Source organism: Carcharodon carcharias, chromosome 9 (assembly GCF_017639515.1).
Source record: "Carcharodon carcharias isolate sCarCar2 chromosome 9, sCarCar2.pri, whole genome shotgun sequence".
NCBI classification, from domain to species: Eukaryota; Metazoa; Chordata; class Chondrichthyes; order Lamniformes; family Lamnidae; genus Carcharodon; species Carcharodon carcharias.
In genome coordinates, this window is record NC_054475.1 from 26,238,486 (window position 1) to 26,256,198 (window position 17,713).

Below are 17,713 nucleotides of genomic sequence, written 5' to 3' on the forward strand. Positions count from 1 at the left end.
GGGGGGGCTGGGATTTTGTAGGGTCAACACGGCTCTTGCCCATTAGTCGGAGGACTGTCAGGGAACCCCTGTTAGTTCCTTTGGAGGGGATGGCGGGGCTCAATTAAATAAGGTGATTAATTGGCCACCCTGAACCTTCCCTGCAAATGCAGTCCCCTGTGGTGGAAGTTCCACCCGCTGAGGGCTGCTGGCCAATCAGAGGATAACAGCTAATCATTGCCACCAGCGCTGGTGGGAGCAGTGGCAGCTGACAGCAATGTACCCACCAAAGGCCCAGGATCATCATGGGAACCCAGACCAAAAGTAAGTGAAGATGGGATGGGTGTCATGGAGTGGGGGTCATAGGAGGGTTGGGGGTGGTGCCAGGGTGGGGGTGGGGGTGGGGGGGGGCGGGCAGGGTGTGTTGGAAGCAAGGGCAGAGAGTGGCCTTCAGTGTCACCCCTTTCCTAATGCCAACTCTCTCGATTGGGCACAGAGTGCCCACCCGTTCAACTGCACCCCGTCCCACCCCTGGGAGGCAGCTGATCGGTCTGACAGGTTTTGCTGGGCAGCCTTCCAAGATCAGGGAGTACTCATTTAATCCCTGAGGTGCCACAAAATTGCGGTGGGCTCAGGGATAATGGGTGTCAATAGCTCTTTAATGAACCTAATTGACATCATGCCACCAGCAGCCAAGAATCCCATGTCAGTTCCTTCCACCCTCCAACTTAATAGGGGGATGTGTTCCCAGCACCAGGAGACAGAGTAGGGCCTCTCCCACGAATAAGTGGGCCTAGCTACAATGTTTCCCTCCGCGACAGGCTGCAGAAAATCCAACCCGGGGTGTTTTCAGCTACTACTTTAATTTGAAGGAACTTGAAAATGTAGAAGACAAATTCTCAATTTATCCATTCAAAATTACTTCTTTTAAACTTTATTTTTGAACTATTAAAAATGCAAGCGTCTGTCAAGCAATTTAAATGGAAGAAACAGACAGATTTACAAAGACATTTGGTTCATAAGCATAGACAGATAAACAAAAACTCCTCCCCTTGGCTCTTGTTTCCTGTTTCCAAATGCAATGTCACAGCCAGATTGTTAGGTATCCGTGTACTTGGAATCTGTAAATATAGAAATGACCTCAAAGAATGCAATCCTCTTATGTATACACACGCTCCAGAGTGCAGCTGGGGCCTGGACAATGACCCTGAAGAAGAATTTTACTTTAATTAAATTAGTGCTCAGCAATAAACAATATTGCGCACTCCTGGTTAACTTCATTCATAAGTTAGACATGCAAAGCTGGGCAATCCAGAATCACAGCCCATTGCTGTATCAGTGTTTTGCAATGTAATTCCCTGATATCAGCAGAGCTGCTGGCAACGCCTTTGGATGAAGGAGGTGTCCGTCGGCAGTCCTGCTGGTACCTGCCACTGCGGTTTGGCAATGATTTCTCTTAGGAGGATGATTCAGGTTTAGTAGAGAATACTATTGCAAGGTACCACATAAAGGTTCTTGAAAGTTAATAAACAAAATACAGAGAGAAATAGGTTTCAAGTTGATAGCTCCAGTTAAAAATCTAGGATGGCCTTCTTCTGAATTGCCATTTCTTCGATCCTATAGACCCCTGGGTTTGATCATTTTCCACTCTTATTTTTTGAATTATTGTGAATTGATTTGGGGGGCATTCTAAAGTTGGGAGAATGAAAAATGAGTTGCAACAATATAAAAAACTTTAAATGCAAGTGGAAATGATCAAAAGGGTTAATTTAACTCTTGGTTTATATTGAAATCCCAGCTGACAGCTGTTTGCCTTCATAATTTAACACTTGTTTGGGCTGTGAAGTCAGGTCACCTCTGTAATGACTAACAGGCGTCTTCGAATTGATACCTACCCTGTTAAACAAGCCTGAAGTCCACAAACTCTGGAAATTCATTCCCTGGTTAGTAAAATGATTAACTAGATTTCTTCAATAGTATCTTCAGCTGCCAAGTTAAACACAATGGAAGAAACATAACATTCAGGATTTGAAGCAATTATATGACAGAAAAAGGCAATTTCGATTATAATGTGAATGTTCCTGACACGTAAATTAAAATGGTGTATTAGATTTATTAAAATGGATGTGGTAGTTGAAAGTGACCAGTGGAATAATTATAGACAGTGATACATTTGTGTTTTATCTGGCTGAGTTCAGGTCAGGTACAGTGGCAGCTCAGATATGATATGTGTGTTCTTAAAATTTAAGAAGGTAAAAATACTGCTGTGGAGACCTTTAGTTCATCCCTCGGGTGTAAAAATGACGTTGTTGATCAGTCATCCAATTTAATTAGGCAGCAAGTTGTAAATCTATCCTTTCTCACACTCCCCATACACATACAGCAGAGAGTACAAAGCCATGACCTGTTTGAGTGCTAATAGAAAGGTTCTAATTAATTTGGTGATTCAGTCAGAAATAAATGCGAGGATGATCACACGTGCAGCTCTTGATCATATGAGTGTCTGTTCGGCTAGACAAATATTATTTTTGTAGCTTATTTATTGACGGAGATGCTCTGCAGCAGGAGTATGTTGATTTGCAGGTAGATTACTGAAAGCCATATATCCGAATAGTTGAATGGTATCATCATAGGGAAAAGTGTAGCTTGTTAATGGATGGTCAACAAGGATTCAAGAAAGGAAGGCCATGCCTAGCTAACCCACTGGGGGTTTCTTAGACTTTACTGGTGCTGTGGACAGGCAAAATGCATTTGATATTACTTGGATTTCAGAAAACTTCTGATAAGGTTCTACACTGGTAATTAATAGCTGTGATAAGAAGTTACAGATTATGGGATACAACATGGGGCAGATAAAAAACTAACTTGAAAAGGGGTAACAGAGGTGGCCATACACAGACAATTTTCAGGTAGAAATTCAGTCACGAGGGCACAAAGGTCAGTATGGCTGATTCATGCCATTTCTGGTTTACAGTTGATAATTTTTAATGTTTATATAAACAATAGAACCTAGGAATCAGATGTGTGCGTCTCCAAGTCTGATTATCCAACCTGCTTTCTCTTTGAGTGAGGGTCTGCATTAGGATGACAGTGGATAATTCAATTAAATCATCAGCACAAAACATGGTTACATTAAAAAGAGGCAAATGACAGAAACACCCAGTAACGGAGGGATTGAGTGCAAATGAAAAGAACTATTTTCACTGTGTATTTCAGATCAATTCCATGTGTAATGCTGCAATCCATTTTGGGCACTTAAATTTAAAACTTTGTGTAAAGGTACAGAACCTAGCAATAAAATGTTGTAATATATCTTTAAGGAATAGCAGCACGCCATCACGAGAGGGGAAATGTGTCATGTGATCCAGTCTCAGTGTCACTTTGGCCTCTGAGCAGAGCACAGCATGCATAAAGCTCTGCTGCTGATGTCTTCATGCTTTCTGTCCATGCATATGTGTTCTCAAGTGCCTCATTTAAATAAATTAACCCACAGCCTGTTTAAACAATCAGGTATGAGTGATTGGAGCCTTTTATATCATTATCAAAACACAACATGGTGTTCAATGGTGGTCAAACTGCATGGCAGCAAGATTAAGCACGGCTATGACATGGTGATCCGTCTTAGGTCATGCTACATGACATGAGATGATCCTCAACATTTTGGTCAGACTGCAATGAAGCTGCAGCTTCAGAGAATGTTGAAATTGCAATGTGGTGGCTGCACAGAAAAGCTTTGAAGATACAGTGCTTAAATAAAGAGTCGGTAAGCAGGTGGATCCCTTGTGGTGAGTGGGACAGTGTGTCAAGAGGACCAGCACCAGGTTAGCTCAGTCTGGAAAGGCAAGAGACCAGGATGTGGGCTGGATCAATAGAGAGCGAGGGAGACTCCAACAAAAAAAAAAGCAAACAAAACCATCGTAAAAATTGGATTGGAGAAGGCTGCGATTATAACGGGTGGATTTGGGAGTTGCTGAACAATAAATTGAATAAAACACGGAGGAAGGTCAAAGGGATATTGTCAGAATGTCCGCAAAGCTCCCCAGTTTGAATTGAGATGTGCAGCTGACCTACCGTCCAAATTCAGTATGTTTAAACAGTGTACAGAGCTATGGTTTCTTGATTCAGGTGTCTCAACCAGACAAACAAGCCATAAGAATTCACCTAGCAATTGGGAATGAAAGCCTATGCAAGCTGAACACATTAGGCTTAACAGCAGTAGAGCTTTTTTTTTATTCATTCATTCTGGCTAGGCTAGAGTATATTGCCCATCCCTAAATACCCTTGAGAAGGTGGTTGTGAGTTGCCTTCTTGAACTGCTGCAGCCCATGTGGTGTAGGTACACCCACAATGCTGTTAGGGAGGGAGTTCAGGATTTTGACCCAGCGACAGTGAGGGAACAGTGATATATTTCCAATTCAGGATGATGAGTGTTTTGGAGGGGAACTTCCAGGTGATAGGGTTCCCATTTATCTGCTGCCCTTGTCCTTCTAGATGGTAGTGGTCATGATGACCACTGAAGGTGCTGTCTAAGGAGCCTTGTTGAGTGTCGGTGGTGCAACTTGTAGATGGTACGCACTGCTGCCACTGTGCGTTGGTGATGGAGGGATTGAATGTGTGTGGAAGGGGTGCCAATCAAACAGGCTGCTTTGTCCTGGATGGTGTCAATCTTCTTGAATGTTGTTGGAGCTGCACTCATTCAGGCAAAGGAAGAATATTGCATCACCGTCCTGACTTGTGACTTGTCGATGGTGAACAAGCTTTGGGAGGTCGGGAGGTGAGTTACTCATTGCAGGATTCCGAGTCTCTGACCTGCTCTTGTAGGTATTTATATGGCTATTCCAGTTCAGTTTCTGGTCAATAGTAACCTCTAGGATGTTGATAGTGGGGGATTCAGTGATGCTTATGCCATTGAATGACAAGGGGTGATGGTTAGATTCTCTCTTGGAGATGGTCATTGCCTGGCACTTGTGTGGTACAAATGTTACTTGCCACTTGTCAGCCCAAACCTGGATGTTGCCCAGGCCTTGCTGCATTTGGACGTATCTGAGGAGTTGCGAGTGGTGCTGAACATTGTGCAATCATCAGCAAACATCCCCACTACTGACCTTATGATGGCAGGAAGGTCATTGATGAAGCAGCTGAAGATGGTTGGGCTAAATGATCCCCAAAATGGACTACATTGGAAGACTGCTTGGCCTAAATAGCCAAGTGGTTATGGTACTGGGTTTGTAACCCCCAGATCAAGAGTTCAAATCTCACAATGGCAAACTATGAAACAATGCAACTTCATCTGAAACAGATGGAAACGGGTTTGTACTCGAAAGAGTTACGTTGGAAGACTGATTCAGAATCAGGTTAATCTTCCTTATTCATTGACTAAAGTTCATGTCATTTCAACAATAGCCTACTGAATCCATAGACCACTTCATCAGCAGATGCAGGTAAAGGGTATTTGAAAGGGATTTTTCAAACACAGAACTAGCAGACAGAATTGTTAAGTTGGTGGTTGTGTCCACTCCCATGGAAGCATTCAAGTAAGATCTGCTTAGCGAGCCCAAACTGTATAGCATTGAAGAGCTACTCAAGGATGAATGTACGTATGAAGCGATCCTTGCAGGTCAATGAAGCTTACAAGTCCTAAGCACAACCCCAATTGTTGATGCACTCACTAGAACACCCAAACTTAGCAAGACATGTGGAATGTGTGTGTGGCCTTCTGCATGTGCCAAAGAAATTCCCAGCTTTTCGATTCTATAACACATGTGGCAGAAAGGGGCCTATGACAGTGACTGTACACTACAGCAAAGACTGATTAAGCTACAAAGACCCATGCACTGATCCAAACAGGCCATACACAATGGGAACCTTAAAGCAATAAGAATGTCCATCCGGTATCCCATCAGAAACATATACATGCGGTGATTGACTAACCAGAAAATGACAGTGACGTGCACAATTAAACAAAGAGCAATGAGCCCTTGTCTCATGCTGTCAATCTCATGAAAAACATAGACACCATCACACCATCCATAGTGTTTGCCAAGACTAAAATTATCTGTCCTAAAAAAGTTGGCAACTATTCATTATTGGCCAAGATTAACACAGGGGCAAATGCCAACATACTACCACTGTGAATTCTAAAAGACATGTATCCAAAGGCATGGAAGGTCTCGGCAAAACCCACTACTGTGCAACTTTCGGCATCCAATGGTTCACTAATTTATAGTCCTGGAGTGCAAGTACATTCAATCCACCTGGGTGTCACAGATGTTCTGTATCATAGAGGCTAAAGGCCCAGAGAATGCGGGTCTACTGGCAGCCGTGATCTTGCACTAGTGACCATCCACAGAATCAGTCAGATGTCACACAGTAGATCAAACTCAAAAAACTATTTCTGTCACTTCAATTCACAATCTAACATTGAAATATCCAGAACGTTTTGACAAAATTGGCAGTTTCAAGGGATCAGCAATGTTATGTTTGCAGGAGAATGCATGTCCATCACTTGATCTGGTACTTTGTGTGCAACACAAATGCTAGCAGCTATAAGAAAAAACAGCGAAAGATTTCACACTACTGAAAATGTGGAAAACCATCACCGAAGGATGGCCTGATTCAATTCAGCATGTGAAATCATTTTGGCCTTATCAGGATGAGCTAGACTTCTCCCAAGGAGTCATTTTTAAAGACAAGCAGGTTATCAAACCAGAATCTTTACAACCCAATATTCTTCAACAACTTTGCCACTCACACATGGGCATGAGTTGGACGAGAAGACTCATGAGAGACAGTTTTTAGGCTGGGTATGAACAATAACATTGAAGTCATGTCAAGAGCATATGCCAAGTCAGCACAAGAACCACTGATTCCACATGAAGTTCCTACCCATCCTTGGTCCAAAATTGCATCCAACCTCTTTCATGTCCATGGCACTAACTCCATTGCCATCATCGGCTACTTAACCATGTACTCCATTATTCAACAATTGCACAAGACATCAAGCACAACTGTCATGCACACTATCTTCAGTTTATTTGGTGTGCCAAAAGGGATCATTATGGATCACAGTCTACAGTTTATTGGTAAGGCATTTAAGGACATGTGTGAGAAATTGAATATCTATCACACTACTTCTTCTACTCATTATCATAAATTTAATGGCCTAGCTGAGTGAATGATTGACAAGGCAAAATCCCTAATTCTCAAATTTGGACAGACTTAGCAGGTTCTACACATTGCAATGTTGCATATAAGAGCAATACTTTTAAGTGCAACTATTACATCACTGGCAGAACCCATGACAGACCAGTGTGTACCAATTCAGCTACTCTCAGAAACTAGAGAGCAACTTTCAAAACTGCAAAAGGAGATGATCAATCAAAATGCAGTTACAGAATTGCCAAGCTTACAGTTGGGACAATAAGTTCAGATTCAGCATTCCAGACAATATATGCAACCAGCTGAGGTGACAAGGATTTGTTCAGAAGCAAGATCTTATGAAGTCATTAGACACAAAGGTGTAATAGTGAGGCGTAACCGAGGACAAATCAGATCCATTCCAGCTTCTCAACCACTGTACAGTCCTATTGCATCTAGGTCAAGGTCGCAAATGCAACCAGGAACAACATCCAAGAATGACAATCCCACAGATCACTGTGAGCAAATAAAGAAACCTCCAGAGAAGGTTACCATTACAAGATCTGGTTGTCCCAGCAGATTACCTGTATATTTTAGAGACTCATAGATTCACCAGTCCTCTATATTTACATAATGATAGCTAAATATCAACAGGTATTGTAAATAGTCATACTTATTTGGAAGGGAGGAAAGCATCTTTAAAAAGAAAGAGGGATGCTGTAATATGTCTTGAAGGGATAGCAGCATGACATCACTAGAAGGGAAGTGTGTCATGTGGCCCAGTCTCAATTTCACTTTGACCTGTGAGCAGAAAGCAGCACACACAGCTCTGCTGTTGTTATCTTCAAGTTTCCTATCCATGTATATGTGTTCTCATGTGCCTAGTTTAAATAAGTGAACCCACAACGTGTTTACACAATCCCTTATGAGTGATTGGTGCTTTATATCTTTATGAAAACACGACAAAAGTAATGCCATTGAAGCAGGTGTTTTTGGAGAGAACAGGTTGAGGGAAATTGTGAGAGGAGTGTTGAAAATATGGAAAAGGCAATGATCTTTACCTACTCTAAAAATCCTTATATTACTATTAGTGTTTCAGTTAAAATCTAATATTATGGTTTATTATTTTCAGAATAGTTTTCAGATTTTTGCTTTTTTACTGCTGTTACTTGTGTTTATTAATCTATTGTCTTCTTTGTGTCTAAATGCCCTTGTGCAAAGGTGAGAAGAAAGCAGTGTAAGTCATCATCGTCATCACCCCATATAACTTTCACCTAATCTTTTTGAAATAAATTATTGATTAAAAGATTTGCTTCAGTTAAAAAGCCTCAAGTCTACCTTTAAAAAGACCCACAATGGTTGGTGTGCATCATCACTACTTATTAATGATATGCAGCTTAAAAGTTTTCTGGTGTTCAGCTGTTGTCCTGCAGATGTGAGCACTGCTGGCTCTAATTAAAGAGTGCTTGGTTAGCCTGTGCCAAAACCACTCCTTTCTTGCCTGTTCCTTGCAGCATTTATGCAAATTGATGGAGACTGATTGGCAGGAGAATTCGCCACTCCTACAGTTAGTTTTAGAACTATTTTAGCAGTGAACTTTGAAGAATTGAATTGGTATGGACCTTGCTAGTATACAGAGGGATTGCGCTGCACTAGTGTATAGCCAAAGACTTATAACATGGAGTGTAAATTTAGGGACTGCAGAAGTAAGTTTGCTTCTGCACAGTTTACTGTTTGCTGCTGTGTTATTTTCTTCTTCCTTTTACCTGTGAATGAAGCCTGGAAACAAAGTAAACCACGCCTGAAGTTCTCGTACAAAGGTAAAAGTATAAGTGTATCACATATTTCAGGGTCTTTTTTCATCTCTCTAAGTTATTTCAAGATCAGTGTCAACCTTATAATCCTCACAGTAAAAAATATATTAACTTCTGCAAGTCAGCCGTGTCCGAGATGCAATTGGAAAGTGATTATTGTGTTTGATAGAATAGAAAGCGTTTTTGATAATAATTTCACCTAAAATCTTTTTGATTTGCCACTCAAGGTTTGATCCGACCCTCTATAAAGCTCAAAGTTTCTGCGAGGTTCTAGTAATTTATTAATGCCAAATAGTGATTTACTGATCAAGTTGTTTTCAATCTAGAAGCTTTAACAATCCGGCAAAAATCATCTAATTAGATCACTGTTGGAATAGAAAGGCAATTGCGATTAGATATTAGATCGTTGTTTGGTCAAGTGACCTGATATGTTCTGACATCCTGGAATGAATACTGCAAGTTCTACATTAATCTTATGTAGCCCAAGATGTGCATTGTTTTTGCATAAAAAGTTCCAGAAGCAGTGAAAATGCTGGTTTTCTGGTCAATGGCTCCATATCATAATGACGAATTAGAGTGTGGCCAGCCGGTATGTGAGGAGGAGGACAAGAGCTAAATGAGTGGAGATAAAGAGTGAGCCCACCAAGAGCGCTGGGGCAGAGAAAGAAGAAAGGAACGCAAGGCAAGGGTGAGCAGCGTAAAGGAGACAGAGAGACACTGACACAACCTGAGAAGCAAGCCCATTAAATTGTGCAATCACTTGTCCCACTTGAACCTGGCATACTCACGAGAACACTCAAGCCAAATTTTAACCTTTCTTTCCACATACTGCTGCTGCTGAACTTAGCTTCATTTTAAATCAAATGTACTTACTTTTATTTGCAAAATGGCCATCTAAAGTCCTGAAACAGCTTATCAATTTGTGGCAGCAAAGGTGCGCATGCATTATGTTTTTTTTAAACCTTGGAAGCAATATTTCAGTTCTTAGCTGCACCCGAGAATAAATCCCCTGTTCACATGCATGTCTTGGCATGTGTTACCTCATTACACAAACTACAACTCATACTATAATCTTCATTTTTGATTGGAAGCTAAAAGACAAGCTGTAACTTACACCTAGCATTCAATCTGGATGCATAGAATAAAAATAATCAGTTAATCAGAATTTTAGTTTGCTTCTGAGAAATGGTGATCGCTTGATAATTAACTTATGAAATATATCACACAGCTTAGCAGGCTCAATTTTATGTTTTATCTTCAAAAGGTGCTGCAACACAAGCTGTCCTCAACCTCAAATGTGAATGCCCTCTTTAGGAAGCTTATGGGGCTCTGCAACATCAGGGAACAGAAACAGAGACTGATTTGAATGTAAATGCTTTTTCCTCTTTTAAATTAAGGGAGAAGAATGGATGTATAGGTTGCAATCCTGTCAGGGTTAAGATAGGAGCCACTTTTCAAATAAAAAATCTCCTTTGAAAATTAACCTCTTTCTTGCTTTCCCTCTTTCTTTCTCTCTCTTTCTCTCTCCGACCCAAGCCAGATCCGATTAGCATTCCTTTTGTTCTTTATACTACAAATCATGATTGGAAAATAGCACTGTTGGGCATTCTTAGCATTTAGTGCCACAGTTTGTCTCAGCGACCTCCACCTCAGCAACAGATGTCACCGCAATAATTATGCCGAGGAAGCATTTGCTCTTGCTAACGCTGTCGCAGCCCTCTGACTGCACCTGAGTGTGGCACAAGTAAACTTTGTCCTTTCATAAACACTGTGCGCATTGGCTTGTGATATTGCAAACCCTAAGCACAGAAGAAAGAAATCTTTGATACTCAATTTCATGTGTGTCATTTTACTCGAAGGCTAGAGCTGCTGTAACAAATCACAGTTAATTGCAAGGCATAACAGAATTTTCTTCCTCTATCCACTATCCAGAGCAATGCAATCTCTGTATCTGTCAGATACTAGACATGTGGCATCTGTTATAGGTCGGGAGAGAGGAACAACTTTGAGGTATGTGCGTGAATTTTAAACGCACTGTTGTTACTGACAGGTCAGGGGGCACTTGTGGCCTTTCAAGGAAATAAAGAATCAGACACAACAGAAGAATTTCAGGGTTTACACTATTAGCTAATATATATATACAGCCTAATTTTTTTTTTAAAAGAGGAACGAAGATATTCATTTCATTATTTATTAGGTTGCCGAATGTAGTAATGCAATTCTGCTTTGCTGGGTTTAAGTGATCTATTTGCTCAAGAAGTGCTGCAATTTTGCTGCTGCTTCCAAAATATAGGCAACTCCTCTTTCAATGCACATCTGTAAAACATACAGCTTCCTATCATTGCTGGATATGATGGAATGTAGAATGAAATTCACTAACCACAGAATGTTTTCCTATTTCATTTCTTAAATTAACTGGGGGTAAAAAATAAACCTCTGATCTTGCCATTTTATTTACAAACATATTGAGAATTAATGTTGTTGAAGAGCTGCCAGCTATTCATTCATATTTCTTACATGACATGGTATTTCTTTCTTCATACAGAGTATGAAGGATTATGTTAATTGAGGGAAAGCCATATGTGATCTTCGATTGGCATTATTGCTTTCTGTTCACATCTGGGGAGTTGTTTATAATTTGCCTTTGTCTTATTTTTTCATCAAACATCATGGCTATTTTTAAATTCATCCAGGAAATAACCAATTACCAAAAAGATCTTATAAACTTCAATGAATTCAGAATCTAGTCTGTATTGCTTAATTAATCCTGTATTCATTACAAAGAATCTTTCACTGCCGTCTATAACAGTTTGCTGTTCCATAATTACGTATTCTGGTGACGAGTAAAAGTGCAAGAGCAGGGATATTCCTGTAGTCGAATTCTGATTACTTTTGTACAAGACTTTTTAACCAATGATTGTAGAATTTGTGGGCAGTAATTCATGAAGAATAGCTGTTTTCTTTATCTGTACCAATTGTTATAATATATCTCCTGTCACATTTTATTGTGGCTCTGGAAATGTTATTGCACAGTGTGTAAGATTTGCTGAAGATGCTCCAGCTGTTCTTAACTCCCATGAAAACAGTCCTTAAGGGCACACACATCTGTTCCTCATGTGTCTTTTCAGTAAATGCCTGAACAGAGACATATGGAAGAGAGCAAGGGTCTTGATTCCATCAAAAGGGGATTTTTATCTGACATATTGTGCTATCAAAAATATAATATAAAAACAAAATTGCAGAAAGATGCTCAGCAGCTCAGGCAGCATCTGTGGAAAGGGTAAAACAAAGATAATTTCAGGCTGGTAACCTTCCAGCAGATCTGTAAGACATTAGAGTTGAACAATTTTTAAGCAAGTACAGAGCAACAGGATAAGATGGGGATGATGGGGTGGGTGTGGGGAGGTGGAAGAACAGAATAAAGGTCTGTGATAAAATGGAGGACAGGACTGATTAAGTAATAAAAGGGATGCTTGTGCAAGCCAAAAGGAGTGATAATGGGATGAGTAAAGCAAGAAAAGATGGGTCTAGAGGAGGTACAAATTGTTACAGCAGAATAATTAACAAAGGGGGAGGGAAGCATGGAAAATCTGGCAAAATGCTAATAATGGACGATGGTTGCATCAAAGCCATTGGGAATGGCAGAGGCGTGGGCTGATGCATGAGTTGGGGATCCCTTATGGATACATGGCTAAAGGGATAGTCTGTACCCTTAGCTTGCACCACCACCCCTTCTGTCAGAATCACTTTTAAATAGCTTCCACCCTATCATAGACCCTTCTCTTTTTGTTTTTGTTTAACCCACCATTCCCTCCTTTTCGCTGGCTCTGTATTTGCTTGGAAACTATTCATCTCTAACATTCTCTAATTCTGATAAAAGCTTATCAATCCTTACCTGTTTCTACTCTCCACAGATGCTACCTGACCTGCTGAGTGATTTCAAGAAAGTTATGGTTTTATTTCAGATTTGTAGCAATATTTTGCTTTTGATGAAAATTTGTGTTTGATTATTGGTTTTGTCAGAATTGGTTGATGTGCATTTCCAAATCTAAGCATGTGATCTTCAATGATGAAACTAGTCCTGAAACGGTGACTAAGTTTTTCAAGCATTGTCGATTAAGGTAACACCTTTCCCCAACCCCTCACCTGATCCAATCTTCTGTACTGCAAATCAGAAATTGAACAAATTTCACTATCAGAAGGACTTTTGTTCCACATGTTGGAAACCAGTGGTTTACAGAGCAAAATCCACAAATAAGCAGTGCCCACATCATTTACCAGAGCCGCTGAGTTATTATGTTGGCCATGAAATGAGTATGTACTTTTAGTAAGCCACCAATTCTTGACCTGACCCCTCGTCTGTTCATATAATGGCTTTGGCGTTTTCATCTCTGATGTGTTAGTTGGTCTAAGGCAGGATGACAGCAGGGCACTATAATTAGCCCCAATCTTTGTAGAATGGGAAAGAATAATCACTTTGGACTCCTATTCCTGGTGATAAATATTGCTGATGACTGTGCGTGGAATCTTGTGCTGCTCCTGTGCAAGATGGGCGGAGGAACTTAATTGAGTGGGAAGCCAAGAATGAGCTTCCCGGCAGCAGGATGAACTTTTACAATTAAGTTCAAGGAAGTTTCAAAGCGTGTAGATCTTCCCACGAAGTGCATTTGCATACATCTGCATGTCATGCGTACTCCTTAAAGACCAGCTCGCGAGAGTGAAGTTCTCCTTCCCAATTAAGTTATCGGTTTGTGAGCAACAGGTTTACAACTGTATATAAGTGGTGTGCAGCAGGTGAAATAGTTGGTGTTGGAGTGAGTAGTCACTGCTTTTTTCCCTCTTCGGGGACTGTTGTTCAATGAGGTGGTGGCAGTCTAAGGGGCATGGGGCAGGGAGGTTAGCTGAGGGAGGAAGGAAGTCCGGGCGGGGACAGGGCCAGGGAGGGAAGGTGAGGGTGGAGGGTTGTGGGAGGGAAGGAACAGCCTTGCCTGTTGGGTGTGGGGGTCCTGTGAATGGGTGGGGGGAGATGGCGGGAGAAAGATCCTCCTAAAGTTCATGGATGGAGCTATCTATGGTGGAATCCTGGGGTTTGAACTGAGGGTACTGGGCAGTGGAGGGAACAGTCACAGTGAGAGTGGGTGGTGGGATGCATTAGGGTGACAGGTCCAAGGTCATAGTTGGGTAGCGGATGGTCTCATGGGGAGGGTCACAGAAATGGACAAAAAAGGTGGTGTAGATAATGGGAAGGGTCAAAGTGGGCATGGCAATTGTAACAACAACAGTGTGTTGATTTAAAACCTCAGTGGTGCTGGATAGATGGCCACAGCTGATAATGGGGTGGGTGGTACACCTATGATGGCAAGACAAGAATCTCTCGAATGTGCCTCAAGGGCGACGGAGGAAAGTCCAATAGTATTTGAAGGAGGGTGCACGGACATGGCTTTAATTATTCCAGTCAATGCTGCAGTCATCATGCACATGGGTGTGTGAATGAGAGGAGTTCTCTTCTGTGGTCCTCCAGGTGGGACCACCGTGGTGGGATGGGGGGAGACCAGGGTTGACAGATGTTAGCTACAGAGTTTCCCATTGGCTGAAATGCTCAGGGCCAGAGGGACAGCTTCAAAGAATAAGCTAACTAGAAGGATCACAGCAATTTGTTCATAGTTCACCTCAGTCATACATGCTACTGGCTCTAGGCAGCCCAGCACTTCCACTGGCTATGGTCCAGCTAAGGAGGAAGCGGCTGGGGCATCGACTTCCTGATTGCCCCTGCCACAAGATTCACAGTGCCCCTCACACATGTGTATCTAATGAGCTGACCAGTGTGAGATTATGTGTGGCAGCCATCCCACCCTCGATCAGAAATCACTCTCACCACCCCTGCCTCCCAACGTATACTTCAAACTGACAAGTTCCACCTTGTGTGTGTAGTTGTGAATGAAACCACAGAGGGTTGTAAATATCAGAAAGCAATGAGTCCCTAGCATAGCACACCAAGAAATTACTGCATTCAAGAGAGTTGAAGAGGGGGCAGAGGAGGGAGGGGAGGGAGAAGCAAAAGAAATGTTCCTGGACATTTATTTAACATTTCACTCAGTTTTGGGTGGTGTTTTAGCTACAGTGAACTAGTAGGACTCAAACTGAAATAGCCTTTCAGCAAATATAGGGAAACTAATTTAAATTCCTATTTCTTTAAAAAGGCAAGGAATATTTTTTCTAGGTCTCTATCAATGTCATTCAATTATCAACTACTGGGAGATTGCAACAATGGCTTAAAGTGATGTAATTATCATGGGTGATTTTAATCTACATATAGATTGAATGAATCAGATCAGCAAAGGTCACCTGGAAGATGAGTTCATAGAGTGTTTTCAGGACAATTTCTTAGAGTAGCACATTCTTGAGCAACAAAGAGCAGGTTATTCTCAACCTGGTAGTGTGCAATGAGGCAGGATTAATTAATGATCTCATAGTATAGGAGCCACTAGGCAGCAGTGCTCATAACATGATTAAATTTTGCATTCAATTTGAGGAAGAGAAGATTGGGTCTAAAACTAATGTTTTAAACTTAAATAAAAGAAATTACAAGGGTATGAACTCAGAGCTGGTTCAGGTGCACTGGGAAACTAGGTTAAGGGGTAGGTCAGTAAAAATGCAGTGGCAGACATTTAAGGAGATATTTCATAATGTTCAGCAAAGATACATTCGAGTGAGACTCCAGGAGACGATCGCACCATATGTGCCTAACATGAGGTTAAAAGCAGTATTGAATTGAAAGAAAAGGCATACAATTCTGCAAAGATTAATGGTAGGCCAGAAAATTGGACATTATTTGAAAAACAACACAGAATGACAAGAAATTTATGAGGAGGGAGGAATTAGAGTATGAGGGAAAGCTAGCTAGAATTTTTTAAAAACATAGCAAGAGTTTTTACAAGCATTTATAAATGGCATGTCTCCTAGAGAGTGAGTGACCTGGGGAATTAGTAATGGGAAGTAAGGAAATGGCAGGAGCATTGAACAGATATTTTATGTCTGTCTTCACTGTAGAAGACACAAATAAATCCCAGAAATGCTTGGTAATCAAGAGTGAAAGGGGGGAGGACGGACTTAAAGCAATTACAGTCAGCAGGGAATGGGTATTAAAAAAATATTAGAACTAAAAGCAGACAAGTCACCAGTACCTAAAGGACTCCATCTTAGTGTCCTAAAAGAAATGGCTGCAGAGATTGTAGATGCATTGGTTTTAATTTTCCAACATTCCCTTGATTCTGGAAAGGTCCCATTAGATTGGAAATTAGCAAATATAACTCCTCTATTTAAGAAAGGAGGGAGACAGAAAGCAGGTAACTACAGGCCAGTTAGCCTAACATCTGTCACAAGGAAAATGCTAAAATCTGTTACTAAGGGAGTTATAGCAGGACACTTAGAAAATCTTAATGCAATTGGGCAGGGTCAACATGGTTTTGGGAAGGCGAAATTATATTTGACTAATTTATTACAGTTCTTTGACGAAGTTACAAGTGAAGTGGATAAAGGAGAACTTAAAGTTGTGGTATATGTGGATATTCAAAAGACATTTGATAAGGTTTCCACATCAAAGGTTGCTATGAAAAATTAGAGCTCATGGTGTAGTGGGTTATATATTCGTGGCTGGAGGATTGGTTGGCTAACAGGAAACAGAGAGTAAGACAAATGGGTCATTTTTGGTTTGGCAAGCTGTAACCAGTGATGGGGCCTCAAATATTTAGAAGCTATGTAAATTGCTTGAATGAGGGAACCAAATGTGTGCTTGCTAAGTTTGCATATGACACTAAGATAGGTAGGGAAGTAACTTCTGGGGAGGACATAAAGGTCCGGAGAGGCTCTCTGTCATGGTGAAAATCCTGGAAATAGCCAAATTTCTAAGCCCTGCCCCTGAACCCAGCACTTCCTATCTTTGCAGGGGTGGGACTGGGGTCAGGCTGGGGTTTGCACATCGTGATTCGCAGAGGCAGATGGCCATTTAAATCACCAGCTGCCTCTGCTGAAGTGGGATTTTGGAAGAACAAGAGCATGGAATCCGAAGCATGCAGGTTAGAACAGGTAAGAGGAGGCCTGAACTTGGTGGATGAATTTGGATAGCCAAGGTTCCCCTTTGGAAAGGTAAGGAATCCCTTTGGGTAGGGCCCCAGACATGTTTGGGAGAGGTAAGGCACCCTTTGGGGATGGTGAGGCAACCTTTGGGATTGCTTTTACACACAAACTCATTGAAACTGTTCAAGCTGTCAAAGAGCTGTCAATCTGCAAGGAACTACCCAGCTATCAAGGAACTGTTAAAGAGCTGTCCAGCTGCCAAAGAACTGTCCGGCTGTCAAGCAACTGTTAAAGAGCTGTCCAGCTGCCAAAGAACTGTCCGGCTGTCAAGCAATTGTTAAAGAGCTGTCCAGCTGCCAAAGAACTGTCCGGCTGTCAAGTAACTGTTAAAGAGCTGTCCATCTGTCAAACCTGTCAAAGCTATCCAGGAAGTGTCAAAGCTTTCAAGGTGCTGTCCAAGGATAATAGGTGAGTTGGTATGGAGGGCTAAGGGCAAAGTGTGGTTTGTTGGGGTGCATGGGTTGGTATGAGTTGGCACTAAACTGGCATGGGTATGGGGCAATGGGCATGGGTAGAGAGGCTTTAAGTTTGTATGGGGGTAAGGGGTGGGTAGAGGAGCACTCTGTTGGCATAGGGGCATGGACTGGCATGGGTTGGCATGAATGGGGCATGGGCAGTTTGTGATGGTTAAGGGGGCAAGAGGATGT

At 41.5% G+C, this 17,713-nt stretch overlaps 1 protein-coding gene across 2 annotated transcripts in view; it reads left to right on the top strand.

Moving 5' to 3' along the window:
- The first annotated feature begins 8,698 nt into the window (after positions 1–8,698).
- Positions 8,699–17,713, top strand: part of LOC121281936 (semaphorin-3D-like) — a 133,421-nt gene continuing 124,406 nt past the window's right edge. For both annotated transcript variants that reach the window (XM_041195165.1, XM_041195166.1), the window contains exon 1: positions 8,699–8,936. In XM_041195165.1, coding sequence (XP_041051099.1) covers positions 8,795–8,936 — 142 coding nt within the window. In that variant the 5' untranslated portion in view covers positions 8,699–8,794. The remainder of the gene's footprint in view (positions 8,937–17,713) is intronic.